This window comes from Watersipora subatra, chromosome 3, assembly GCF_963576615.1.
Source record: "Watersipora subatra chromosome 3, tzWatSuba1.1, whole genome shotgun sequence".
NCBI lineage: Eukaryota > Metazoa > Bryozoa > Gymnolaemata > Cheilostomatida > Watersiporidae > Watersipora > Watersipora subatra.
Window position 1 is genome coordinate 63,300,133 of NC_088710.1, and position 27,940 is coordinate 63,328,072.

At 37.3% G+C, this 27,940-nt stretch overlaps 2 protein-coding genes across 2 annotated transcripts; one reads left to right on the top strand and one right to left on the bottom strand.

Annotated features, from left to right (window-relative positions):
- Positions 1-3,307, top strand: LOC137390860 (homeotic protein empty spiracles-like). The gene is made up of 3 exons (XM_068077177.1): positions 1-391; positions 2,579-2,748; positions 3,224-3,307. The coding sequence occupies exons 1-3, from the start codon at positions 1-3 to the stop codon at positions 3,305-3,307; spliced, it is 645 nt and encodes a 214-aa protein (XP_067933278.1).
- Positions 3,308-3,547: 240 nt separating this feature from the next.
- On the bottom strand, positions 3,548-26,922 carry LOC137390861 (nitric oxide-associated protein 1-like). The gene is made up of 13 exons (XM_068077178.1): positions 26,706-26,922; positions 24,272-24,462; positions 22,142-22,225; positions 21,704-21,937; positions 20,120-20,217; positions 19,819-19,955; positions 14,984-15,127; positions 13,117-13,262; positions 12,722-12,802; positions 12,466-12,597; positions 12,188-12,310; positions 11,687-11,801; positions 3,548-4,084 (listed from the first exon to the last, which is right to left on the bottom strand). Exons 1-13 carry the CDS (start codon positions 26,920-26,922, stop codon positions 3,912-3,914), a joined length of 1,875 nt encoding a protein of 624 aa, XP_067933279.1. The 3' UTR covers positions 3,548-3,911.
- Positions 26,923-27,940: the final 1,018 nt, after the last annotated feature.

The window sequence follows — 27,940 nt, forward strand, 5'->3', positions numbered from 1 at the left end:
ATGATGAAAGACGCCAAGACGAGTCAGTTCTCTATCAAATCTCTCATGAAAGATACGACTTCGAGGCCAGACGCTATGCCGACAGACAACATCTTTGTACCCGCTCTTGTACCTCCGATGATGGCGAACAGTGTGGCGGCAAACCATATGATGTTCAACATGGCTCTGTCAACACTGCAGGAAAGGTTTCGAGAAACACTTAGGCATAGAGAAGTCATGTTCGGTCAGAGCCACCCAGCACACGCTGGAGTATTGGCAAGTTCTTTACCGGGTTTTGTGGCGCAATGCGGCTCTATCCAGAGACCAGGATTTGATCTCCTGCAAGACTGTCCCAGTCGGCAGTGGATGAGCGTGTCTCCAAAGCGACACTATAGCTCATTACATCATGAAGGTAAGTGACAGTAATAGCGCATCGTAGGTAGATTAGGTAGGTAAGTAACTTAGTAAAAACTACAAGTTTTCGGCTGATTATGTTCAACATTTATGAAACTGTTTACATGACATTAGAACAAAAATTTAATTACAACTATTGGTATGAATTAAATTAAATTAATGAAAATGATTTGAAATTATCAATGTTTCATAACAGTTCATCGCTGATTTATTATATGTCATAGTTAAATTTTAAATGACAATATACTAAAAAATTTTTAGTGAGAGACATATAAAAACATAAAAAGGGTTGCTAGTACTCTGCTGTCTTTTATACATTTCCATGCATAACTGCAAGCAAGATTAAACCACACAAAAATTCTTGATCCCTCAAATTTCAAACGCATCATACAATTGTACATAGGTAAATTTTATTGCATAAATTAAAAAAATGTTAGTGAACAGCAGAACCTAGCATGATATTCTAATACGCACTATGAGTAAGAGACTAGTTATGGGTAGGCGTAAAAGAGAAGGAAGGGCACGCCGCCAGGCACCCGGCTCAATGGACTTGGAAATAGAATTGAAGCTATGAAAGTAACTCGTCTATTCATTAGAACACTTTGTCCGTGTCATTAGCGCGAGGCATTAAGATAATGACAGAACTCGATGACCCTTAACGATTGTGTCGATGGTTAATTAGATCTAAATGTTGAGACAGAAATTACAAGTGGGGCGCAATTAGACGAAGGTGATGTAAATATCATCGCAGATATAATGGAGTACTTTAATTGAGTAGTGAAATGAAATGTCAGCAAATTGTCGAGGATAAGTGAAGGCAATGAAGGAAGAATGAGACGTGATTACATACATGGAAGACAATTACCTTAATGGCACTCGCCTGCTCACAGATCTCTAAAGCCCAAATATTGATTTCTTCGTGACGGCGTAGTTTCACATACTGTGTGAGAAGTCCGTAGCGTTATTAAACTTTGACACGCTATAGCAAATTTTTTTGTACAACCTATGGCAGTGAATTAGCCTTTTAATATTTGACATAATCCTCCAAGGATTAGAATTCATCACAAAGTTATGAGGCGGCGATGACTTTTGTTACATGGACAAATTTCATTCCCAGGCCGCTCGGGTAAATATCTCAGCTTCTGACATTAACTAAATGTCATTTAATTGCTGGGTAGTAAATGATTGCTTAACACCCAAATGTTTGCCAGCTCATACATTTTCATTCAAACTAGCTTATATTCATTTGTTCTATTTCTAAATGAGATAAGAAATCTTTGGTAAACTGGAAAAATGTCTGAGAAATGGAAGGCTTCAAATGTCGTTAATAAGCAGAAGTCATCTGATGAGCAACTATGTAGCTTCTGGAATATTCCAACACTTGAAAAAAATAGGAGAGGATTATGCCTGAACAATAAATTTCTTTCAATTGTTCGTTTCCTAGGATTTGAGTGGGTGGAGGAGGTGTGTACGCCCCTATTATACAAAGTCTTTTGAGGTTCTTTGCTTGTTACAACTACCTTTTATACAACATCCTTAAAACATGTGACTTTGTTGATATAATCTGAGAATCAATTTAGAGAACTTTTGTGTACCATTGTTAATGCTCCTATTGCTTCACAAAAAACATTGCCACCGAGACAATTCCAGCACTCAAAAGAATTGACTGAGTAGACTAGGCAATATCAAAATATTTCGAGGGATCTCCATCAAATAGACAGTGCCGGCTATACCTGTCATTTTCAGCTACTTTAAACAGGTAAAAAAAATTATTATTGAGTACATGATGATTCATAGCTGATATTATTGATTTTGATAGCTCCAAAAAATCGCATATAAAAAAGTGGGAGATTCGATTTGGAAACCCCAATACAATTATACATTTTAGTATATATACGTTTGACTGAATGTACAAAAAACATGGCAAAAATTTTGAAACCTTGTTCATGTATGGCTCATAGACTTTTAGTTTGGTAATATTAGAGATGATAAGCATTCAGCGAGAGTTGAAAACTAGTTCAAAAATTTAGAAGGCTGCGCAGAAGCCTACATAATAACCTGATGGCCCAAATGCCGAGATAATATGAGCAACGAGATATTAATAAGATTTGTTAAAACTGTATAGCTTCAATAAAACCTGACGATTCATTTATATTAACGAATATATATGGTTTGTAATTTTTAGCATTTGACTTCTCGCGTGGCATCATGCCAATGAACAAACCAAAGCGAATACGAACAGCCTTCTCACCTAATCAGCTGGTTGAGCTGGAGGCCTCCTTTGACAACAACCCGTACGTGGTTGGACAAGAGAGAAGAGATTTGGCTGCCCGACTTGGATTAACAGAGACACAGGTCAGCAAAATTTAATGTTTTAGTGGCATTTGAATGGGCAGTCAGCAAAAATTTAATATTTTGCTGACCATCCATTCAAATTTCTTTTTTATAAAAGCAGAGCATGCGTTAATAGGTTGTCAAATTGATGTCTTTTGGGCACAGCTAATTTCTGCCGACAATGTTTTAAATTCCATATTTGCGTAAAAAATAGTTTTTTAGCGTACTCTAGAAGCTGTACGCACAAGACAATTGATGTAATTCTATCACGATCTCTCGAAAATTAATGCATGTCACTGTTTTATGTCGATTTCCTTAAGATTTTCCTTTTGATGATGGCAAAACTTTTTTACCATCAAGATAATAAACTTATCCATATATTTAGTAATATTTTATTGATAGCCATTCAAAGCTATAATGACCTTTACAAAACCCGAATATTGGTTGTCTGCAGGATTGAGTCATTATCTTTATCTATTTGCGTTGTTTTTTGTAGGTGAAGGTTTGGTTTCAAAATAGGAGAACGAAACAAAAGCGTGGTAAACCCGATGACACAAGCCCCTTGGATGTAGGGGAATAAGAAAGAAAAAGAACAGTCAATGCAGAGTGTGTTTTACAGTGAAGTGAGCTGAAACACAGTCGGCAAACACTGAATCTGCGAGTTATTTTCTAGTCAATATTAAAGTGATAAAACTCAAATTAAATTTACTGCTTTGGTCCGTAATAAATGTTAATTATTAATTTTCATATTTGTGACAGCGGAACATGTTTCAAGATGACTGCTGCCGCTTTATTTTATACAAGTTTCTATAATAGGAGAATATCAATTATTACTTTGACAGCGAGCTTATGTATATCAAATGCATGATAAATAGCAATGACCTATTCAATCCAACTCTCTCTAGACATTTACAATGTAAATGAGAGGGCAGGCCCGTCACTAGGGAGAAGCGTGGAGTACACAAGTAGACAAGCGCTATGATAGAGATGATCACTCTGTTGGTATGGAAGAACTGATTTGCTGCAAGTGACACGAGAGTCACTGGGAAAGTGAGAGTGTATAAAGAGAGGACCTCAACTCCGCTGGGCTGAACATATTCATGCCATGCATAATATATTCCCCTCATATATTCATGAGCTATGACTCTTCTCTATTAGCCGCTGCCGCCATGTTCACGGCAGCGCTAAGTCGTGAGCGGCTTCCTTAAAGCATACGACCTGCTGCCTCTAATCCTTTTGCCTCTGCGTGAAATAGCGTAAGGCAGGAGAGACGGTCTCAGCCTACAACCCACGCCACCGGGTGTGTAGGCTTTTAGAGTTACAGTTTCCCTTTGGTGGTAGCTCACACTGACCCAACCTAAATATATTAGAGACAGTCATTAGTTATACCACAGGTTACCGATACTACTAATATACCCTGAGATGAGTGAGTGATTGAGAAGCATGAACCAAGTTCCTGGTAGTATCGTTACATGAAAACATTTCTATTGTTCATAACGACGTAAGGATGTAACGTAACGTAAGGATATGGGGAATACTTAAAGGTTGACTTGCAACAAAATTCACATTACAGTTATTTGGTATCAAAATGTTCACCATGTCTTACTTTGCTGTGTTGTAGGTGCAAAATATGTGGAAATGTGATTACAAGCTCTTAAAAGCTTAAAAATGAACAGTTAATCGCAGTCATCACGAAAACGCCGTAGTTTGGAATCTCTTTATTTCGATGACGGACTCAAACATTGTGGTTATTGCTTTGACACGTGATGTTATCACATGAAATTAAAGGCCAATAAAAGGCTCAATATAAAACTTCTCGTAGCACTAGTTTATGACACACACTTCGGGTTCTACCGGAAAGCCCGTATCAAATATAGATGCTCGCTACTTTACAGTTTCGTTTCAGCCTGGTCTAATCGTCTAGTCGTAAACTGATCATGTGACCCATACTTCTTGCCAAATGGCGCAAACAATTTCTGCAGCATTTTTCGACTATCACAGGTGACCAACAGGCTCCTCGTGTTTATCAGATTATGATATGCACTCCTTCACGCTAAGGTTAAAAAATTTAACGAATTTTTATGGTAGGTTTTGAGATATCAGTGCTCAAAGTGACAACATTACAAAATGATGAAATAGATACGTAAGGACAATAGACATGGTTTTATTGAATGTGTGAAGTATATTTTTGAAAATATTTCGATGAATGAGGTTGCATGAAAGTGTAAAGAAAAGTCATCGTGTTCAACTACGTCCCGTTTGAGCCATTTTGAAAAGGGATTCCAATCTACGGCGTTTTCGTGCTGGCTGCGATTAACTGTTCGTTTTTGAGCTTTTAAAAGCTTGTAATCACATTTCCACATATTTTACACCTACAACACAACAGAGTAAGACATGGTGAATCTTTTGATACCAAATAACTGTAATGTGAATTTTGTTGCAAGTCAACCTTTAAGGACTTGCCAACAGCAAATCTACTATAACTTGGAGATTAGAAAAGGCTGAGCTGTCTCCCGTCAGTTCCTCACAATGTGAAAGTAGCAAATTCAAACATAATTAGTTTATTGGCTAACTGAATATTTACATGTCTTCTATTGGCTTATTTAGAATCACTTCGAAGCTTATATACATGTAAGTAGCACAGATCATAGTCAAACTATATAGTCAGACTTATTTGACGATAATATACTTGAACGTTTTAATCTATATATATTGGCTACCCAAGAACCTCGTATAGAATATGTAAGGTGCCCATTTCCAGCACTGGTAGCATTCCATACATTGATTTACTGCTAGTGTTCCCTACACATAAACGTATCCATATATACATATTTTATATATACAAATATATATACAACTAGAAATTCCACCGTCATACAGCCCCCGACCAAAGTGATAATGGAAATACGAAAGGGTACTGTAGGTTGTTGAAAAAGTAGTTCTCAGCAGGAATTGACAGAGTATAGTGTAAATGAGACTTGTTTGAAATAGAAATGTTTTAGAAATAGCTTGAAAAGCTTGGTTTAATACAATAATAAATCACACCTAATCACACAATAAATCATACCTAATCTACTACTATCTCAAACCTGTTTTACAACGATAAAAAAAATATTAATTTAAGCTGTAGGCCTAACCTACTGTAATGTATGTATTTTAACAACAACGATAAGGAAATATGTTTATTATAACTCTGAAATGCAAAAGTAGAAGTAAAATGGCAAGCTACTGTGTACTATACACAGTTTGAAAGTTGGTTGTGTTGAATGTAGAATGGTATTGATAGCGATCTTTAACAGAAAGCAAGTATGAGCGTTCACGCGTCTGGAAGATTTCTACAAACTGCAGCAAAATAAAAGCTGTTATAAAAGTGTTATAAAGCTGTAGGCCTAATCTACTGTAATGTATGTAATTCAACAACAATAAGGAAATATGTTTATTATAACCCTGAAATGCAAAATTAGAAGTAAAATGGCAAGCTACTGTGTACTATACACAGTTTGAAAGTTGGTTGCGTTGAATGTAGAATGGTTTGATAGCGATTTTTAACAGAAAGCAAGTATGAGCATTCACGCGTCTAAAAGTTTTCTGCAAACTGCAGCAAAATAAAAAATGTTCTCGTCATAAAGGGGCGTTGTAGTTTGGCCCTAGCTTGTACATAAGTTGTAAAGAATTTCGGCTAACGTTTTAAATAATGAAACCTTCGGTGATTGGACAAAAAAACATAGGCTGATAAACTGTGTACCACAATTTCGTACCTGAAATTCGGTCTACGCCTCAAACGGTCTACGTTTATTACAGAAACCTTCGAATAAATTCGATTACAAGTAAACAATGCCATAGACTGGTGAAATGAGCACGGTTTTCTTGTGAAATGCGCACTGCTAAATAGTTCTACTATCTGTCGCACGGCTTTATTGGCGTATCGTAGGCCGGTCTTAACTTTTATTAAACCAATCTTTTCAAGCGTTTTGTGGCGATTTTCGTCCAAATTAATCTGTCTATATGTGTATAATCCGATCAGATGGATAAGTTTTAAGATAATGCCGATGGTTTACAAAAACTTGGTAACATATTTAAATAGGCTTAAATGTGTTTTGTATCGTTATTATACTTTAACGACTCTACAAAACGATGGTTAAATTTGTTAATGAGATATCAAAACAAGGGTTCGTCTCATTGTTGATGAATAATTTTCGTAAGTTGTGTGCACATGTATTTATCATAAAAACTCTCAAACCTCGGTGCCGCTCGTTTGGTCGTGGGAATATATGTATACAAATATATGTTTACAAATATATATATATTTGTATACATATACATAAACAAATCTATATACAAAATATACGTAAATATATATACAAATACATGTATACAAATATATAAATATACCAAAAAAAATATATATACATGCACAAATATGTATGGTATAATATAAAGAGCACTTGGCTGTTAGTCAATCACTACAAACTTGTTTCAAGCAGATATAGTTCTGCTCTCATCAGCGGATAACTTCAGAAAGTTATATCAATATATGTACAGTAGACGCTCCTAAAACGTAAATAATTCATTCCGGGAACATTAACGTTATAGAGCATTATAGAACAGGAATGTTTTTAGGGAATTTACATTATACGAGCTGTATAATACATGTAAATCCCCTAACCCCTTCCAAGCTCTTCTCAAACCGACTCCTTTGGCTCTTCCAAAAGGAAAAAACTAGACATGACTTTTAATTTAAATACTGCGGAGTAACTTTAGTATTAATGATTTGTATCGATTTACCGTCAATTCTTGTCTTTTTACTTTTTCTTATCAATTGCACTCGGTTCACGGTTTATGAATACGGTAATTTTACAATAATTTGAGGCGACCTTCAAAGAGGACACATTCTCTGTTTATTTACATCGGTTCTTTTCCTTTTTTCTACACAGCCAGGTCTAATCTGCAAAGGAACAATATTGCAAAATATCTGATATGGATTAAATAAAGTAGAGTGAAAATATATCTTCACGTATTAAGAGCGTTGTTCGAGGTTAGGATAAGAGATCGCTTTCGACGAGACGGAAACTCGTGACATTCAGCTTGGTACATCGAGACAACAACTCCTGCACCAAAATGTTCACCTTCGAATACACATACGGGTGTATTTCTGAATTATTGCGCGGCCAATTATTTTTCGTGTTTGTCAACATGCCTGACGATCTCTCAGGATGAACTATATTGTCTGGGTACTAGAATATAGACATAATAGAGGCAAGAGATTTGTAGAGATAGCCCTATATGTGGTAGAGATAGCCCTATATGTGGTAGAGATAGCCCTATATGTGGTAGAGATAGCCCTATATGTAGTAGAGATCGCCCTATATGTGGTAGAGATAGCCCTATATGTGGTAGAGATAGCCCTATATGTGGTAGAGATAGCCCTATATGTGGTAGAGATCGCCCTATATGTGGTAGAGATAGCCCTATATGTGGTAGAGATAGCCCTATATGTGGTAGAGATAGCCCTATATGTGGTAGAGATAGCCCTATATGTGGTAGAGATAGCCCTATATGTGGTAGAGATCGCCCTATATGTAGTAGAGATAGCCCTATATGTAGTAGAGATAGCCCTATATGTAGTAGAGATAGCCCTATATGTAGTAGAGATAGCCCTATATGTGGTAGAGATAGCCCTATATGTAGTAGAGATAGTCCTATATGTGGTAGAGATAGTCCTATATGTGGTAGAGATAGCCCTATATGTAGTAGAGATAGCCCTATATGTGGTAGAGATAGCCTTTTATGTGGTAGAGATAGTCCTATATGTGGTAGAGATAGCCCTATATGTAGTGGAGATAGCCCTATATGTAGTAGAGATAGCCTTTTATGTGGTAGAGATAGCCCTATATGTGGTAGAGATAGCCCTATTTGTAGTAGAGATAGCCCTATATGTGGTAGAGATAGCCCTATTTGTAGTAGAGATAGCCCTATATGTAGTAGAGATAGCCCTATATGTAGTAGAGATAGCCTTTTATGTGGTAGAGATAGCCCTATATGTGGTAGAGATAGCCCTATTTGTAGTAGAGATAGTCCTATATGTGGTAGAGATAGCCCTATTTGTAGTAGAGATAGCCCTATATGTTGTAGAGATAGCCTTTTATGTGGTAGAGATAGCCCTATATGTGGTAGAGATAGCCCTATATGTAGTAGAGATAGTCCTATATGTGGTAGAGATAGTCCTATATGTGGTAGAGATAGCCCTATATGTGGTAGAGATAGCCCTATATGTGGTAGAGATAGCCTTTTATGTGGTAGAGATAGTCCTATATGTGGTAGAGATAGCCCTATATGTAGTGGAGATAGCCCTATATGTAGTAGAGATAGCCTTTTATGTGGTAGAGATAGCCCTATATGTGGTAGAGATAGCCCTATTTGTAGTAGAGATAGCCCTATATGTGGTAGAGATAGCCCTATTTGTAGTAGAGATAGCCCTATATGTAGTAGAGATAGCCCTATATGTAGTAGAGATAGCCTTTTATGTGGTAGAGATAGCCCTATATGTGGTAGAGATAGCCCTATTTGTAGTAGAGATAGTCCTATATGTGGTAGAGATAGCCCTATTTGTAGTAGAGATAGCCCTATATGTTGTAGAGATAGCCTTTTATGTGGTAGAGATAGCCCTATATGTGATAGAGATAGTCCTATATGTGGTAGAGATAGCCCTATATGTAGTAGAGATAGCCCTATATGTAGTAGAGATAGCCTTTTATGTGGTAGAGATAGCCCTATATGTGGTAGAGATAGCCCTATTTGTAGTAGAGATAGCCCTACATGTGGTAGAGATAGCCCTATACGGCATTTTCTCGCCCAAGTCCGGCAAGTGAGAAAGGGATATTTTTAAGACTAACTACGAGATTTTCGTTATTCAAATTGAATATGAGAATTAGTACCGACTTGACCAATTTACGTTATGTAAAATTATTTACATCGCACCACGCAGTCTTTACATAAATTATTTACGATATGTAGAATTTACGTTATAAGAGCGTTTACTGTATTTGGTTGTTCTAACTTAAAGACTAACTGATTAACTAGAAGATTAACCGGTTATCTGGAACTGGTAGTGCAAATTTTTATTGCATTACCAGTAGCAGATAAGATTACATATTTGTGTTTGAATGATATTTTTGTGTAATTTCGACCAAATACCAGGTTTTATCAACAGTTTCAACTTTCAAGTCATAACAATGACAGAAATATTCGTGATCTTTGCAAAACATTGACCGGAAACAGCTGTGATACTATATAATTATATTAAAACCACTCAGTTTTTGAACTGGATTATCTAAAGATTGCCGGTTCCAAATCCTCATTCATGACTTTACGACTTCCAAAACTAACTCATTTTTAATGACAAAGTTTTATATTTCCTATTTGTGTGAAGGAAGAATTTCGTGCTGGTTCATTCCCCAAACTGTACACACAAGATGATTGGTATAATTCTAAAACTACCGCTCAAAAGTTAATGGGACATATAAACGCAGCGTATTTGAGGAATCTGCTTTAAAGCACATAAATTACATAATTTTTTTATTATATATTTCAATACATCAGAGTCTTGACTTTCGAATGAGCCTATATTCAATACACAAAGAATAATAGAACTATGAAAACGGGGTGTCAAAAGTATGTCCTGCAAAAAAAACACTTGGTTCAGGTACTCTAAATGTGGAGTCATAATTCTCATTTAGCCTTAGGTCGTCGATCCCTTTTGCTGCCATTGAGGCTGCATTTTTCTGTGACATTCGGTGCTGTTAAACCCGAAGAGCGCTAATAATAAACTAAGATTCTAGATAATCAACAATGACCGACAGTGCTAACGCCCGACCAATACAAACACATGTTCTGAGTTAATTAATTATGCTTCAATAAATGTACTGTCGTTGATAAAGGTAATGAAATCACATTGATTAAATTATGACCTGCGGTTGGGTTGCGTGGCCCTAGGACTAAATGTCAATCGCACTTTCGCGAGATCACGCAATGCTTGAAATTAATTAGTCTCAGTCGTCACCATTAACATCGCATTAAAAATAAAAAGCTAGTGCATAATATCATCGGGAAAATATAGTATGGTTCTTGGAGTCGGAGGTACTTCTCATAGAAATAATATGTACATGGAGAACTAATGACACTGATTCCTTTGTCATCTTCATTCGTTCTCTGGAGTTGTCCTACCTTCACCTGCCACTAGCGTCATTATCGTCACTTTCGTAGTTGATAAATAAGCGATAAGAGCACACAACAACGAATATGAGAATTGTGACGTCACAATTTTTGAGACTATGCCAGTAAACCTTTTCGCGGTAGAGCTCTGGGGAAATCCTATACACACCAACCAATGTCTGTCTCACCATGGCAAACAATAGCTCATTCGAAAGCCAAGACTCTGATGTATTGAAATAAACAATAAAAATTTATGTAATTTATGTATTATGCTTTAACCTTGTATTATAATTGTCTGCCAAGTTGGTTAACCAAAACATGTAGCACAGTGACTAGATAGGACAAATAAATGTGTTAGAATGGTGGTCAATAGAAGTGAGTTTGTCCACAGCGCATTCACACGCTGGTTAATCGTAGACATAGACATCATATATTTATGCTGTGTTAAAAATATGATCTCCGTATGTCACAGCTTAAAGCTTGTACCGCGAGTGTATTTGTCTCCAAAACTAGCTTTTTGTTCTTCAAACCTCAAAATCGTTGCTCACAAATAAAATAGCATGATTATGTTAGTATAAATAGATGCAATTTCAAAACGCTGCCAGTTAATCATTAAATGTTTATTTATGGGCATGGCTTGCTGAACAGACAAAAGAAATAGTCTACAAACTTTGTTATACAAACCACTTCAACAAGAGCAGACGACTATTATTAACTCAACAAAACTGCCCAGAACTTTTCAACTTACCCAGTGATGAGAGCTGAATGTCATAGAGACTTTCCTTATAGCCTGAGCCGTCAACATTCATCAAATGTCCTTTCAGCTTCGGAAAGTGATCCATGTTTGCTTCAGCGCTAGGAATCTAACAGGAAGAAAATACATGTAGCAGGATGACCAAGCTTAACTATATGTTCTGCCTGTCTATGCTGTATAAGCATTGTAAATTACCATGAAAAGTATCCTCATAGCTGGACAAAAGGAGGAACAGCTGATGATATATGACATGACAAGAGTAGACAACTCTCAGGTCAAACAGCACCAGTTTGGCTCGCAAAGCTCAAGCATTCTTTTAGAAATTACTGTAATGCTGCTGTACTAAAGCTCAAATAACCCCAGCCTCTGGTTAGCATGAAGGAGGGAAACTCATAGCTTCTTTCTTAGAGCAAAAGGTTGAGAGCTGTCTGTCCACAAATGACAAGAAATCCAACTATGAAAGACAATTCTATGCTAACAAAATGATGACCTTACTTTTAGTTCATTGGCTCGCAGAGCTTGTTGATAGAACTCTTCAGCATTTTCTGTATCCACAACGACAACAGGCAGCCCAGCAGCAGCAATCACAGTCAGCATGACTGCATAATCTCCACTCGCCTTCAAGTGCACAAAACAACCATGAGACATTTTGTCTATATGAAAGAGACATTGAAAGCCCGACTGAAACTACTATGAAAACAAACAATTCAATGCATGAAGAATACATCTATGAAAACATTTGGCCTTGTGATTTTAATTCTTTAATATGATACCTCTATGATATCAATGCGTCCGATGCCACCGATAAACAAGGTCATTCCATTGCGAAGACAGAATGACCGGGGAAGAGACATTCTTTTCATAAGCAGACTCCTCAGCTCTGGCATGCTCAAGTGATTGATTATCTAAGAACACACAGTGCTTTTTAAAACAAAAGCATCAAATGCTTAAACAATCAAAAACTGACAAACACAAAACATTTACCTTAAAGCACTGCAGCGGAATTGTTTTATAAACATGACAGAGTACCTGCTCATCGTTGACAAGGCCAGGAGTGTCGTATAGCCATCTAGAATCGGCATACTGCCCGTAATCAAATGAAGGATCATTCTGCAACAGAGGAAAGAGGTGTCTACAGGATAAATACGCTAATGCTAGTACTAAAGCAGTGTTATACAGAGACAATTGATTTTTAAGTCCTTTCACCGCCTACTTAAATTGAAAGTAATAATCATTAAAGTTTAGATCAACTATGAACCAGTTTCAGTGAAAAGCATTTTTATGATAGAAACAAAATAGCCAATCGCCATAAGAAATCGGGCATAAAAAATGTTTCTGCATGACCCAGCTGCCTGATATTGCCTGATATTATTATTGACTATAAATCAAATGAATCAATCAAATTATAATCAGATGATGTCTACCTTAAATTTATGTTCATAAATGCTGTTAAACATAGTAGATAGCTTGTAGTTGGACTCAATATCTTTAGGATTGTACTTATCAGCCATGCTCTTCAACTCTTCTTCAGAAAACTCCTCAACAGGTTCAGCAGTTGCCTCCACTTGCTCTGATGAAAATTACAAATACACGCATTTTGATATTGTGCGCCTTCAGGATCATGAAGGTAAAATTGCATATTGAAGAACTGTCTGCTTGATATATTTGTTGATATTTGGATTTGACAACAGAAGCGCGAAAATTTTGCGCTTGGTAATCTCTAGACTCCAGCCTACCATTTATCCTACATATCAGCCGATTCTAAAATGCAAAATAAAGTTACAAAATTAAGGGGTCTGGCTAATACACGGGTAACTCCGATTGAAAGCGAACGAAATGACAATATGCTAACTCAATATCAACAACTAGAACTTGAACCATACTGAACACACAGCTCGTGGCCTTTTACTTACAGTTTGTTTTATACAGTAGCAACGGCTTGCACTTAATGTAAAGCTGCATGCGAAGAAGACATTTAAAAAATTTTTTTAAATGCAACGAAACCGGTGCACATAGCCTGATTATGTCCAGCTTTTGCTCTCACGGTAAAAGCATGAACACCCACGCGAAGCAGCTCTTGTTTAGTAATAGTCCATCATGACGGCAACAACATTCTGTGGTTGGTCAGTCAAACACTTGATCGCTTGCGTTTTACATGCTTCACCTGCAATTGCATTAATAGTATCGCTGACACAGTTAAAAAGATTTTACTAAAGAAATGTCTGACTCTACCAATATGAGAAAATGAATGTCTTACACTGCATCTTTCAAACTACAACCATAACAATAATGGTTACTACTATCACTCTTTCGCTACAAAATAAAGTTTTTTAAAGAAACAATTAAATATTTGGTAAAGGCAAATACTTCACTTTGGCGTACATAAGTTGTTATAAGATTTGACCAAACTAATTAGCATAAAATTTGATGAATATCTGATGCCATAGAATGGCCACAAATGTGATGCAGAATGAGTTTGGAAACTTTTGTCCTTCTCATAGTATCATGGTGGACAAGTTAAGCGTGTTCCGAGTCAGACGAGTTACCATTATTACTATAGCTTATAGCATTATTACTTCTAAAAATAATTATTTACTGTTGCTACTACTATTGCCCAAGAGATAAACGTCAGAAATTCATTGATTTACAGTTTGCGAAGCCTGCGTAGCTGTAATGCGTCTGATCATCGCGAAGAAGAAAAAGCTACAAAAATGTGTTTTTCCCTAGCGAAACTAAAGGCGGCACGAGTGCTAACATGTTTTTCATTGGCTCAAAGCAAACAGACGATTGTTTCCTTCTTATTAAGCAGAGATACGATAGGCTAATTATTCAACTATTCACCAATAAGAAATGTTTTGTAGTAAACCTACAAAAGCCGCTCTACTTCCGCGAACTATTGATTTGATATGTACGTTTGGCGTTTTACAATTTATAATGTTGACTTAAATGCAAACTTTTATAAATTCCCTGATTTCAGGGCTGTTTTGATAGGGTCCACTTATATGCGAGATAGGCTTATACATGAGGACATACGGTAAGTGGTGTTTCTTTGCTGCACACTAAAACTGCTCACTTTTTTCTTTACTAGTACCAGTTTTGAAACTTTATGTGCCATTATAAAATACAGCAGCATAATTTCAGCTTTGCTACCCTTGTGATCACAACAAGGGCAGCCAGTAAGTATTAAAGAGGTGACTTGCTCCCTCAACATCAGATGATGTTGGCGAGTTCCTGTGTAGCGCCCAGCCAAATTGTTTAAACTATGCGAGACCATGCATGCCAAAGTCTAACCTTTAGGAGTGGCATTGATGATATTTCGCTCTTTGGTGTTGGAGGCCTGAAACTGTGCGGCTTGTGAAAGCCTTTCAAACCTTTGAGCCATCGATCGCTTTGACAACTTTTGTAATGGAAACTTAAGCAAGTTCAGTGTTGTGCCTACAGTGAAAGAAGGTTAGTCCTGTATATCAGACTCACCAGTTAGTCCTGTATATCAGACTCATCAGTCAGTCCTATATATCAGACTAATCAGTTAGTCCTGTATATCAGACTCATCGGTCAGTCCTGTATATCAGACTCATCAGTCAGTCTTGTATATCAGACTCATCAGTCAGTCCTGTATATCAGACTCATCAGTCAGTCCTGTACATCAGACTAATCAGTTAGTCCTGTATATCAGACTCATCGGTCAGTCCTGTATATCAGACTCATCAGTCAATCCTGTATATCAGACTCATCAGTCAGTCCTGTATATTAGACTAAACAGTTAGTCCTGTATATCAGACTCATCAGTCAATCCTGTATATCAGACTCATAAGTCAGTCCTGTATATCAGACTCATCAGTCAATCCTGTATATCAGACTCATAAGTCAGTCCTGTATATCAGACTCATCAGTCAGTCCTGTATATCAGACTCATCAGTCAGTCCTGTATATCAGACTCATCAGTCAGTCCTGTATATCAGACTCATCAATCAGTCCTGTATATCAGACTCATCAGTCAGTCCTGTATATCAGACTCATCAGTCAGTCCTGTATATCAGACTCATCAGTTAGTCCTGTATATCAGACTCATCAGCCAGTCCTGTATATCAGACTCATCAGTTAGTCCTGTATATCAGACTCATCAGTCAGTCCTGTATATCAGACTCATCAGTCAGTCCTGTATATCAGACTCATCAGTCAGTCTTGTATATCAGACTCATCAGTCAGTCCTGTATATCAGACTCATCAGTCAGTCTTGTATATCAGACTCATCAGTCAGTCCTGTATATCAAACTTATCAGTCAGTCCTGCATGTCAGACTCATCAGTTAGTCCTGTATATCAGACTCATCAGTCAGTCCTGTACATCAGACTAATCAGTTAGTCCTGTATATCAGACTCATCAGTCAGTCCTGTATATCAGACTCATCAGTCAGTCCTGTATATCAGACTCATCAGTCAGTCCTGTATATCAGACTCATCAGTTAGTCCTGTATATCAGACTCATCAGCCAGTCCTGTATATCAGACTCATCAGTCAGTCCTGTATATCAGACTCATCAGTCAGTCCTGTATATCAGACTCATCAGTCAGTCCTATATATCAGACTAATCAGTTAGTCCTGTATATCAGACTCATCGGTCAGTCCTGTATATCAGACTCATCAGTCAGTCCTGTATATCAGACTCATCAGTCAGTCCTGTATATCAGACTCATCAGTTAGTCCTGTATATCAGACTCATCAGCCAGTCCTGTATATCAGACTCATCAGTTAGTCCTGTATATCAGACTCATCAGTCAGTCCTGTATATCAGACTCATCAGTCAGTCCTGTATATCAGACTCATCAGTCAGTCTTGTATATCAGACTCATCAGTCAGTCCTGTATATCAGACTCATCAGTCAGTCTTGTATATCAGACTCATCAGTCAGTCCTGTATATCAAACTTATCAGTCAGTCCTGCATGTCAGACTCATCAGTTAGTCCTGTATATCAGACTCATCAGTCAGTCCTGTACATCAGACTAATCAGTTAGTCCTGTATATCAGACTCATCAGTCAGTCCTGTATATCAGACTCATCAGTCAGTCCTGTATATCAGACTCATCAGTCAGTCCTGTATATCAGACTCATCAGTTAGTCCTGTATATCAGACTCATCAGCCAGTCCTGTATATCAGACTCATCAGTCAGTCCTGTATATCAGACTCATCAGTCAGTCCTGTATATCAGACTCATCAGTCAGTCTTGTATACCAGACTCATCAGTCAGTCTTGTATATCAGACTCATCAGTCAGTCCTGTATATCAAACTTATCAGTCAGTCCTGCATGTCAGACTCATCAGTTAGTCCTGTATATCAGACTCATCAGTCAGTCCTGTACATCAGACTAATCAGTTAGTCCTGTATATCAGACTCATCAGTCAGTCCTGTATATCAGACTCATCAGTCAGTCCTGTATATCAGACTCATCAGTCAGTCCTGTATATCAGACTCATCAGTCAGTCCTGTATATCAGACTCATCAGTTAGTCCTGTATATCAGACTCATCAGCCAGTCCTGTATATCAGACTCATCAGTTAGTCCTGTATATCAGACTCATCAGTTAGTCCTGTATATCAGACTCATCAGCCAGTCCTGTATATCAGACTCATCAGTCAGTCCTGTACATCAGACTAATCAGTTAGTCCTGTATATCAGACTCATCAGTCAGTCTTGTATATCAGACTAAACAGTCAGTCATGTATATCAGACTCATTAGTCAGTCCTGTATATCAGACTCATTAGTCAGTCCTGTATATCAGACTCATCAGTCAGTCCTGTACATCAGACTAATCAGTTAGTCCTGTATACCAGACTCATCAGGCAGTCCTGTATATCAGACTCGTCAGTCAGTCCTGTATATCAGACTTATCAGTCAGTCCTGTATATCAGACTCATCAATCAGTCCTGTATATCAGACTCATCAGTTAGTCCTGTATATCAGACTCATCAGTCAGTCCTGTATATCAGACTCATCAGTTAGTCCTGTATATCAAACTCATCAGCCAGTCCTGTATATCAGACTCATCAGTCAGTCCTGTACATCAGACTAATCAGTTAGTCCTGTATATCAGACTCATCAGTCAGTCTTGTATATCAGAATAAACAGTCAGTCATGTATATCAGACTCATCAGTCAGTCCTGTACATCAGACTAATCAGTTAGTCCTGTATATCAGACTCATCAGTCAGTCTTGTATATCAAACTTATCAGTCAGTCCTGTATGTCAGACTCATCAGTTAGTCCTGTATATCAGACTCATCAGTCAGTCCTGTACATCAGACTAATCAGTTAGTCCTGTATATTAGACTCATCAATTAGTCCTGTATATCAGAATCATCAGTCAGTCCTGTATATCAGACTCATCAGTCAGTCCTGTATATCAGACTCATCAGTCAGTCCTGTATATCAGACTCATCAGTTAGTCCTGTATATCAGACTCATCAGTTAATCCTGTATATCAGACTCATCAGTCAGTCTTGTATATCAGACTCATCAGTCAGTCCTGTATATCAGACTCATCAGTTAGTCCTGTATATCAGACTCATCAGTTAGTCCTGTATATCAAACTCATCAGCCAGTCCTGTATATCAGACTCATCAGTCAGTCCTGTACATCAGACTAATCAGTTAGTCCTGTATATCAGACTCATCAGTCAGTCTTGTATATCAAACTTATCAGTCAGTCCTGTATGTCAGACTCATCAGTCAGTCCTGTATATCAGACTCATCAGTTAGTCCTGTATATCAGACTCATCAGTTAGTCCTGTATATCAGACTCATCAGTTAGTCTTGTATATCAGACTCATCAGTTAGCCCTGTATATCAGACTCATCAGTCAGTCCTGTATATCAGACTCATCAGTCAGTCCTGTATATCAGACTCATCAGTTAGTCCTGTATATCAGACTCATCAGTCAGTCCTGTATATCAGACTCATCAGTCAGTCCTGTATATCAGACTCATCAGTTAGTCCTGTATATCAGACTCATCAGCCAGTCCTGTATATCAGACTCATCAGTTAGTCCTGTATATCAGACTCATCAGTTAGTCCTGTATATCAGACTCATCAGCCAGTCCTGTATATCAGACTCATCAGTCAGTCCTGTACATCAGACTAATCAGTTAGTCCTGTATATCAGACTCATCAGTCAGTCTTGTATATCAGACTAAACAGTCAGTCATGTATATCAGACTCATTAGTCAGTCCTGTATATCAGACTCATCAGTCAGTCCTGTATATCAGACTCATCAGTCAGTCCTGTACATCAGACTAATCAGTTAGTCCTGTATATCAGACTCATCAGTCAGTCTTGTATATCAGACTAAACAGTCAGTCATGTATATCAGACTCGTCAGTCAGTCCTGTATATCAGACTTATCAGTCAGTCCTGTATATCAGACTCATCAATCAGTCCTGTATATCAGACTCATCAGTTAGTCCTGTATATCAGACTCATCAGTCAGTCCTGTATATCAGACTCATCAGTTAGTCCTGTATATCAAACTCATCAGCCAGTCCTGTATATCAGACTCATCAGTCAGTCCTGTACATCAGACTAATCAGTTAGTCCTGTATATCAGACTCATCAGTCAGTCCTGTATATCAGACTCATCAGTTAGTCTTGTATATCAGACTCATCAGTTAGCCCTGTATATCAGACTCATCAGTCAGTCCTGTATATCAGACTCATCAGTTAGTCCTGTATATCAGACTCATCAGTCAGTCCTGTATATCAGACTCATCAGTCAGTCCTGTATATCAGACTCATCAGTTAGTCCTGTATATCAGACTCATCAGTCAGTCCTGTATATCAGACTCATCAGTCAGTCCTGTATATCAGACTCATCAGTTAGTCCTGTATATCAGACTCATCAGTTAGTCCTGTATATCAGACTCATCAGTCAGTCCTGTATATCAGACTCATCAGTCAGTCCTGTATATCAGACTCATCAGTTAGTACTGTATACCAGACTCATCAGTCAGTCCTTTATATCAGACTAATCAGTCAGTCCTGTATATCAGATTAATCAGTTAGTCCTGTATATCAGACTCAACAGTTAGTCCTGCCTCTCAGACTCATCGGTTAGCCTGTGTACCAACTCACCTGGCCATAAGGATGTAGTAGCTTGAGAAATTTTATCACGAGCTGTGGCCTTGCAAAGATCAGATTTAAGCAATGTGTTGAAAAGAGTACTCTTGCCAGAGTTGGTTGTCCCTACTAGGTGAATGTGACTCACATATCTGTCAAAGGCACATGATTGTAAATCAGCAAGAAAATTCATCCAACAAAGACTACCAGCAAATGAGCATTACAAGAACATATTGTCTGCTAATGGTTAAGCATTCTTCCCGGTAGGTTCAGCATGGTTTCAAATAGGTTCAGCATCAATATGCAAGCGACCTACTTTGAGGCGTGTGTGAGTAGTGTAGTAATGAGAGGTTCAACTCCATAACCGGTGAGCGCACTTATCAAGGCCACATGCTTCACATTGCTCCCATAGCACTACAAGCCCACCATATCATCAGTACAGACAAGCGGACAGACATACAGACAGATGTCAGTACAGACAAGCGCAATCCTTGAATATTAATTTAAGATTTCATCAAAAAGTACCGGAATTTTTTTATCATTTGTAATGGTTTTTCTTATTATTATTAATAATAAGAATAATAATAATAATATTAATTATTATTATTATTATTCATTTTATCATTTGTGATGGTTTTTCATGTTTAAGCTAATCTGACTGCCAGGACATTTTCAGATCGAAATTGACAAAAGTCTATCACGATTAAAATGCTCAGAAAGAAAATACGTGCTAAAATGACATCACAAGTCGCACGGCTGCCTGTCTCTATTGTTATTAATATTGGCTATGGCATTCAAGTTGCAGCATTACGCTTCTCTATTCTGTCAGTCTCTTTGCTGAAGTGCAACTGCAATAACCATAATCGCACTTTTGCTTGAATCTGTACATTCCAAAAAAGCATCTCATTTAAACTATGATATCTCTGGGCTGAGTAGGTGCATAAAGGCCAAAATTATATCAAATTCATGCTTGACGTCTTAGCTTTATATTGATATTATTTTCATTTGCATCACATCAATTGTGTGAGTTCATCTCTGAAGAGATCGCTTTGCTAAGCACACCAATACATCCCTGGTTATTTATAGCAGACATAGAGAGAATATGAAAAACCTTAGATCTCTCGAGACAACAAACATTGAATTCAAATAGATTCGGAGAATGAAAAGAAGACATAGCTCTGCGGTTCTACAACAAAAAATGTGAGCAACAAAAGTTCTCAATGGCTTTCTCTCTACCTAATAAGTCTCTATTGCATTGGCATGCTGCCAGGCAAGAGGAAGTTTATGATAACACTGCTACAAAAATAAACTCATTTGCAAATACATGTCAAAATAGCTACGAAAAGATACCCACGATATTAAATAACCACATTGGTGTACCACCCGAAACATTAATGCTCCAAGAGATAATTTAGAACTTTTAATTATCATCATTAAATTGCAAAAATAACAATGGATCACAAATAAAATTTGGGAGAATAGGTGAACAAGGAGAGATAATATTGTCCATGTTTGGCCTGGAGTAGAGTAAAAAAACTTTTCACGTTTGTCATCTAAATGACAGCATGATGACACTACACTGTGTGACACTTTGCAACAGATCACTAGTCAGGGTTTTCCTGGCAAGCTAATTTGCATTGTCGAGTTGGCAGATTGAGTAATTTAGGTGCGGATGCCCTTTTGTCACTGTGGGTGGTTTTGGCAGGAATCGAACCACAACCAGTTGTTCCTGAGTCAGGCAAACAGTTAAGTGGTGTAGGCATTGGTTTGCCTGAGTCAGGCAAACCAATGCCTACACCACTTAACTGCCTCTTAACAAACTACAATATCACTGTGGTGTGATGTTCCTTCAAGCATAACCAAAGCTATAAAGCCAGAGTTCACTAGATGCTGAGTTTACCTGGTTTGCGTAACTAGACACGCGCTCTTTTATATGTCGCAAATAGCCAGGCTGGTCTTTAGGCAAAAGGTCAATTTTGTTAGCGATAAGATAGACAGGATGCCAGGGACCAACCAGATCAAGAAGATCTGTGATGGTGCTATTCTCATAATCTGTGATGTCTACTATATGCAGAATGACACTTCTTTGCTTCTTGACACTTGATATTATATTGCGATATTCTTGAGGTGAGACCTACAAATCAGATGCTCGACTTCATCTAGTATAGCTCTGAGCGAAGCGTTACTAGAGACAGATGTATAGAGCATGCTAATAGCAAAGGTGTTTAACACGCGATGAGAAGCGAACGAGATGCAATACACATGACAGAAAGTACAATAGCATGGGTCACACGTTATCTCGCTATCCAACAGAGTATTATTATATTCAACACCTTACCTTTGTATCTAACAAAGTATCGCTATATTCAAGTCCCTTGCAGCGGAGGCACACACAGTTCTGTAGCTGAAGCCTGTCCAGAGTCTAAACAGAAATATGAGAAGACAACTTCTTGTAAATAGGAAAAAATGAAATGGACACACATTGTACAGGGCAGCTACCTTGGTATGCATGTGGTGCACTTTGCTTATTTTCAACTCTGCACCTGCTGTGATATAGATGAACTTATAAGTTCCAGTCAGGTACTACTAGCTAAGAAATAGATTAAAGGTTGACTTGCCACAAAATTCACATTACAACTATTTGGTATCAAAAGACTCACCATGTTTTACTCTGCTGTGTTGTAGGTGCAAAATATGTCGAAATGTGATTACAAACTCGTAAAAGCTCAAAAAAGAACAGTTAATCGCCGCCATCACGAAACTGTCGCAGATTGAAATCAGTTTAGTTCTCTGACGTAGTCATTACATTTGGTTATTGTTTTGCCACGTGATGTTCTCACGTGAATTGAAAGACCAATAAAAGGATCAATATAAAACTTCTCGTAGCACTAGTTTATAACAAACACTTCAGGCTTCACCGAAGAGCTCTTTCCAAATATAAATGCTCGCTACGTTACAGTTTTGTTTCGGCTTAGCCTCATAATCTAGTCGTTATCTGATCATGTGACCCATACTTCCTGCCAAACAGCCGCGCGAACAATTTCTGCGACGTTTTTCGACCATCACAAGTGATCAAAAGGCTCGTCATGTTTATCAGAAGATGATATGCACTCCTTCGAGCTAAGGTTAAAAAATTAAACGAATTTTTACAATGGGTTTTGAGTTATCAGTGCTCAAAATGACAGCATTACAGAGTACAGAAAGAGTACAGACAGAGTAAGACATAGGGAATCTTTTGATACCAAATAACTGTAATGTGAATTTTGTTGCAAGTCAACCTTTAAGTGACACTTCTCATAGCAAGCGGAAAATCAGTAGTTGAAATGTCCATGTCTATGCATTACTCAGCCATAAAAGTCTCCAGTCACTGGCAGCATTATTTCTATGCAAATGTGTGAAAATGTAATTTCAGAATTTCAAGTTGAAAGCAAATAAACACTTAGAAATTTCCAATTAAAATATCAAATTGAAAGAGTTGGCTAAGAGAATGAAGATGAAACACTCCAGTTTATGTTTTTACCCAATTCAATTTCGCGTCTTGCTGCCAAATGATCTTTTCAGCTATAAATGTAGCTGGCTCAAGATAATAATAATGAATCAATTGAAATTCTCATGTTAGTAAAATAACGAGTCAACCCGTTACAACTAAATCTATATCCAAACATTTCCTTGTTGTAAGTAAACAACCATATGAGATTTACGACAATAATTTTGCAATCCACAATCACCATTGAATTTACAGAATTCTTTTCCTTAAAACAAATTTAGAAATCATTCAACTGTATTTCAGAATTCAATTTAAGAAGTAATTAGTAAGAAATAATTTAAAAACTGAAAAATAGACAAAAAGTGCATTTTGGAGATTTTTTAAATTAGGAAGACGGTCAACTGTTGATCATGTGGTTTGAGTATAAATGATTTTTCTCTACTAATGAGAAACAGTTCAATTTTATCTCTTTGTAGTGAAGGAATATCTACAAATCTTTTGAAGTCCAAAGCCTTAGCTCCTAAATAACTAATATACTCTCTATATAAACAGTATGTAGTGCGCATCGAATAGTAACATCTTAACGGCTCTAAAACTTTGTCAAAACAATAACAATATAGCTGTGTGCAAACGGTCTTGAAATGAACTACGAGAAGTTTTGAGAAAGCTGTGATGAGGCTGGCCAAAGAAGAAGCACTTTTGTGAAACAGTCACTTAAAAACAAGTGTGTTGTGACTAAATAAATATTTAAACTATATAATTAGTATACAGCTTGCTTTCCATGATGCTAAATTACCACAATTTATGTTACTAAACGTGGTAGAAGGCTGCGAAACAACATTTTAACTGTTAGCAACAATAATTTATCTGATACTTGATTAACATGTTTCATCATGTTAATCAAGTTTAACGTGTTAACATGAAAATATGTTTGATTGAGCAGTACAAAGTTAAAGTACAAAGTTAAATAATAATTCTCACATGAAATTTGGTGCTGGATATAAAACCAGCTTGGTGCGGAGAGCAACAATGAATAGGGGTGCCGCACCCTACGCACACATATTTACTAGGAGGGCAGTCTTCGTCAACAGAACCTATGAGACTTCTATACTTGGCTGGAAGTTTGACTCCAAACTTTTGCTCCATCTCTTTTTCTTCAATACTCAGTTGCTCTACAAAACACCCTCATGTACCCTTCAATACTCAGTTGCTCTACAAAGCAACCTCATGTACCCTTCAATATTCAGTTGCTCTACAAAACACCTTCATGTACCCTTCAATACTCAGTTGCTCTACAAAACACCCTCATGTACCCTTCAATACTCAGTTGCTCTACAAAACACCCTCATGTACCCTTCAATACTTAGTTGCTCTACAAAACACCTTCATGTACCCTTCAATATTCAGTTGCTCTACAAAACACCCTCATGTACCCTTCAATACTTAGTTGCTCTACAAAACACCTTCGTGTACCCTTCAATATTCAGTTGCTCTACAAAACACCCTCATGTACCCTTCAATACTCAGTTGCTCTACAAAACACCCTCATGTACCCTTCAATACTCAGTTGCTCTACAAAGCAACCTCATGTACCCTTCAATACTCAGCTGCTCTACAAAACACCCTCATGTACCCTTCAATACTCAGTTGCTCTACAAAACACCCTCATGTACCCTTCAATACTTAGTTGCTCTACAAAACACCTTCATGTACCCTTCAATATTCAGTTGCTCTACAAAACACCCTCATGTACCCTTCAATACTCAGTTGCTCTACAAAACACCCTCATGTACCCTTCAATACTTAGTTGCTCTACAAAACACCTTCATGTACCCTTCAATATTCAGTTGCTCTACAAAACACCCTCATGTACCCTTCAATACTCAGTTGCTCTACAAAACACCCTCATGTACCCTTCAATATTCAGTTGCTCTACAAAACACCCTCATGTACCCTTCAATACTCAGTTGCTCTACAAAACACCCTCATGTACCCTTCAATACTCAGTTGCTCTACAAAACACCCTCATGTACCCTTCAATACTTAGTTGCTCTACAAAACACCCTCATGTACTCTTCAATACTTAGTTGCTCTACAAAACACCCTCATGTACCCTTCAATACTCAGTTGCTCTACAAAACACCCTCATGTACCCTTCAATACTCAGTTGCTCTACAAAACACCCTCATGTACCCTTCAATACTCAGTTGCTCTACAAAACACCCTCATGTACCCTTCAATACTCAGTTGCTCTACAAAGCAACCTCATGTATGTAAGACAGACCTGCGCAAAACATTATGACATGGCAACTATAGAACTAGGATCAACTCACAAATACAATGCTTTAACCTATATCCCTAGAATAAACTCAAAAGTCTGTTGCTACAACCATTAGACTTTTACGCAAAAAATTGGGCTGTGCAAAGTAACGCGGCTGGAATAAAAATTCTGACTGTGTTACGATACGTATTTCCAAAATGTATAAACAAACTTACATCTATTAATCCTAGATACATAAGATTTCTATTAATAAATTCCATCATGTCATTGTGTGTGTCTGTCTGTTACTCCGCGTAAACATTGTGTGTCTCCATATTTTTTGAGTAATTTTATCCAGACTCAAAGCATTAGCTCAGAGTTTTCAGGTTGACAGAAATATTTTGTTGTAAAACTCCATCTGGTTCCTGAGAACCAGCATCTTAAACATGCACTTGCAGGCTATCTGCTTGGCAATAGAAGAGATTCCAGGTATAGCAATGTAAAATACAACTTTCTCATTACAATTGTCCAGTAACTTGCTAAAAATATATCAAATATTTTCAATGATCAAGACTCCACTGTACAATGATACATAAGCGAGTACAACAAACATCGGCAAAACATAACTAATAATCGATTTTAGTGTCAGGAACAGGTTGCAGAGTTCAATCTATTCTGCCAATGATAATGGCATAAATCTTTTTCATACTTTCGAGGTAAAGTTATTTTTGTTCCTTTGATCGGTGAGAGTTGGTTTCAATACACCTGGCTCTGGAGAACAAACCTTTAGCACACCTACCTGTGGGCTGTTTGATTGACAATAATTTTTTGACTGATTTTTGTCCAAATCTTTTGCGCATATTCAGGCTGCTAAAAATATTTTGTTGTAAAACTCCATCTGGTTCCTGAGAACCAGCATCTTAGACATCTACATGGTTAGAAACTTGAGAACTTGCCTTTTCTCATGCATCAAGTACAACTGCGCTCATGTAGCACTCAATGTAGAAGTTTGCCTTAAAAATATAACGCGCACTGGGGACTATCTGATTAAATATGAATAAAATTTGAAAATATATTTTTTCAAATAAAATTGAAAATAAATACTGGGCACCAGAGGGCTGAATGCTAATTGACTAATGAACCAGGAGAATGTACCTTGCTGCTCAGCTATTTTCAGGTTGAGTGAGTCAATCATGCTATCTAGATTAGCTATTTCTTTATCGATGTTCTCCAATGTTGGTGAGCAAGAACGGGTCTCCGGCAAGACGCTGGTCAGTTTCGGTGGAGCAACTGTTTTTGATTTCTTGCTCAGCTGCCGCAGCGCTGCCTTGCTTACGGTGGAGCCGATGCGCCACGGCAGCGTAGTGAACATCTGAATAATAAGTTTTAAAAGAACGGTTAATGGAACATGCTTAACTTGCATCTAGAATGATTGAAAATTGCTCCAGTATGTGCATTATACAGCTGCATACATAGTAGCGGATGATGATATTTTGACCCAAACTTAGCCATGCTAAAAATTACTAACGTTTCACAAAACATGGCTTTCTTGGTTTTTACACAATAGGAATCTGTCCAGCACAGTACACTAATGGTAACCATTTCGTACTGACGTTTTTCGTAAAAGGACAATTTTACCGTTTTCAGTTTATGCTTTAATGTTTGTGCATCTGGTAAATTTATGTGTGACTAGATAGACGCAACTCGCCTTCAAGACAACTCGCTCAAAATGGTAACGTTACTAAGATGTAACTTACACTTAAGACTACAACCACAACAAGTGACTTAAACCTCGACTACAACCATAACAAGTGACTTAAACCACACATATTGCAATATACATGTAAACAAAAATGATTTCACAATAAGTGCACAAATATAGAAAACAACGCTGGGTAAGAATGCTTGAATTCTGTACAAGGATATGAATAATGCTAACGTTTTGTAGAACGCTTTAACTTTTACGTTCAATTAGAAATAAATCCGAACACTCAATAATTTCTACTTCAACAATTCAGGAATCAAGCAGCGGTTTTGGGTTCATATAGATTCTGTCGCGAGTGATGAACATGACAAGTTGAAATCTTATGAAATATTCAGAATAGAGAAGAATCATGTATGTGATCGTAAAATATTATAAAAAAAACTCATGATATACAGCTATAAAAATTACAATACCAACAAAAGGAAATCATTGTTTTTACGGTTGTAGTAACTTGACAAATGATATTTCAATAAACGGTAGCCTATAATGTAAATTGAAAGTTGAAGTACTCATACAGTCTGTTTCAGGAAAATGATTATATAACAGTTTATTCAGTGTTAAATAAATGCCTGTGAGATTATTAGCCAATAAAAGTGTGAGAGTTATTACAGACAAATTAATCTAC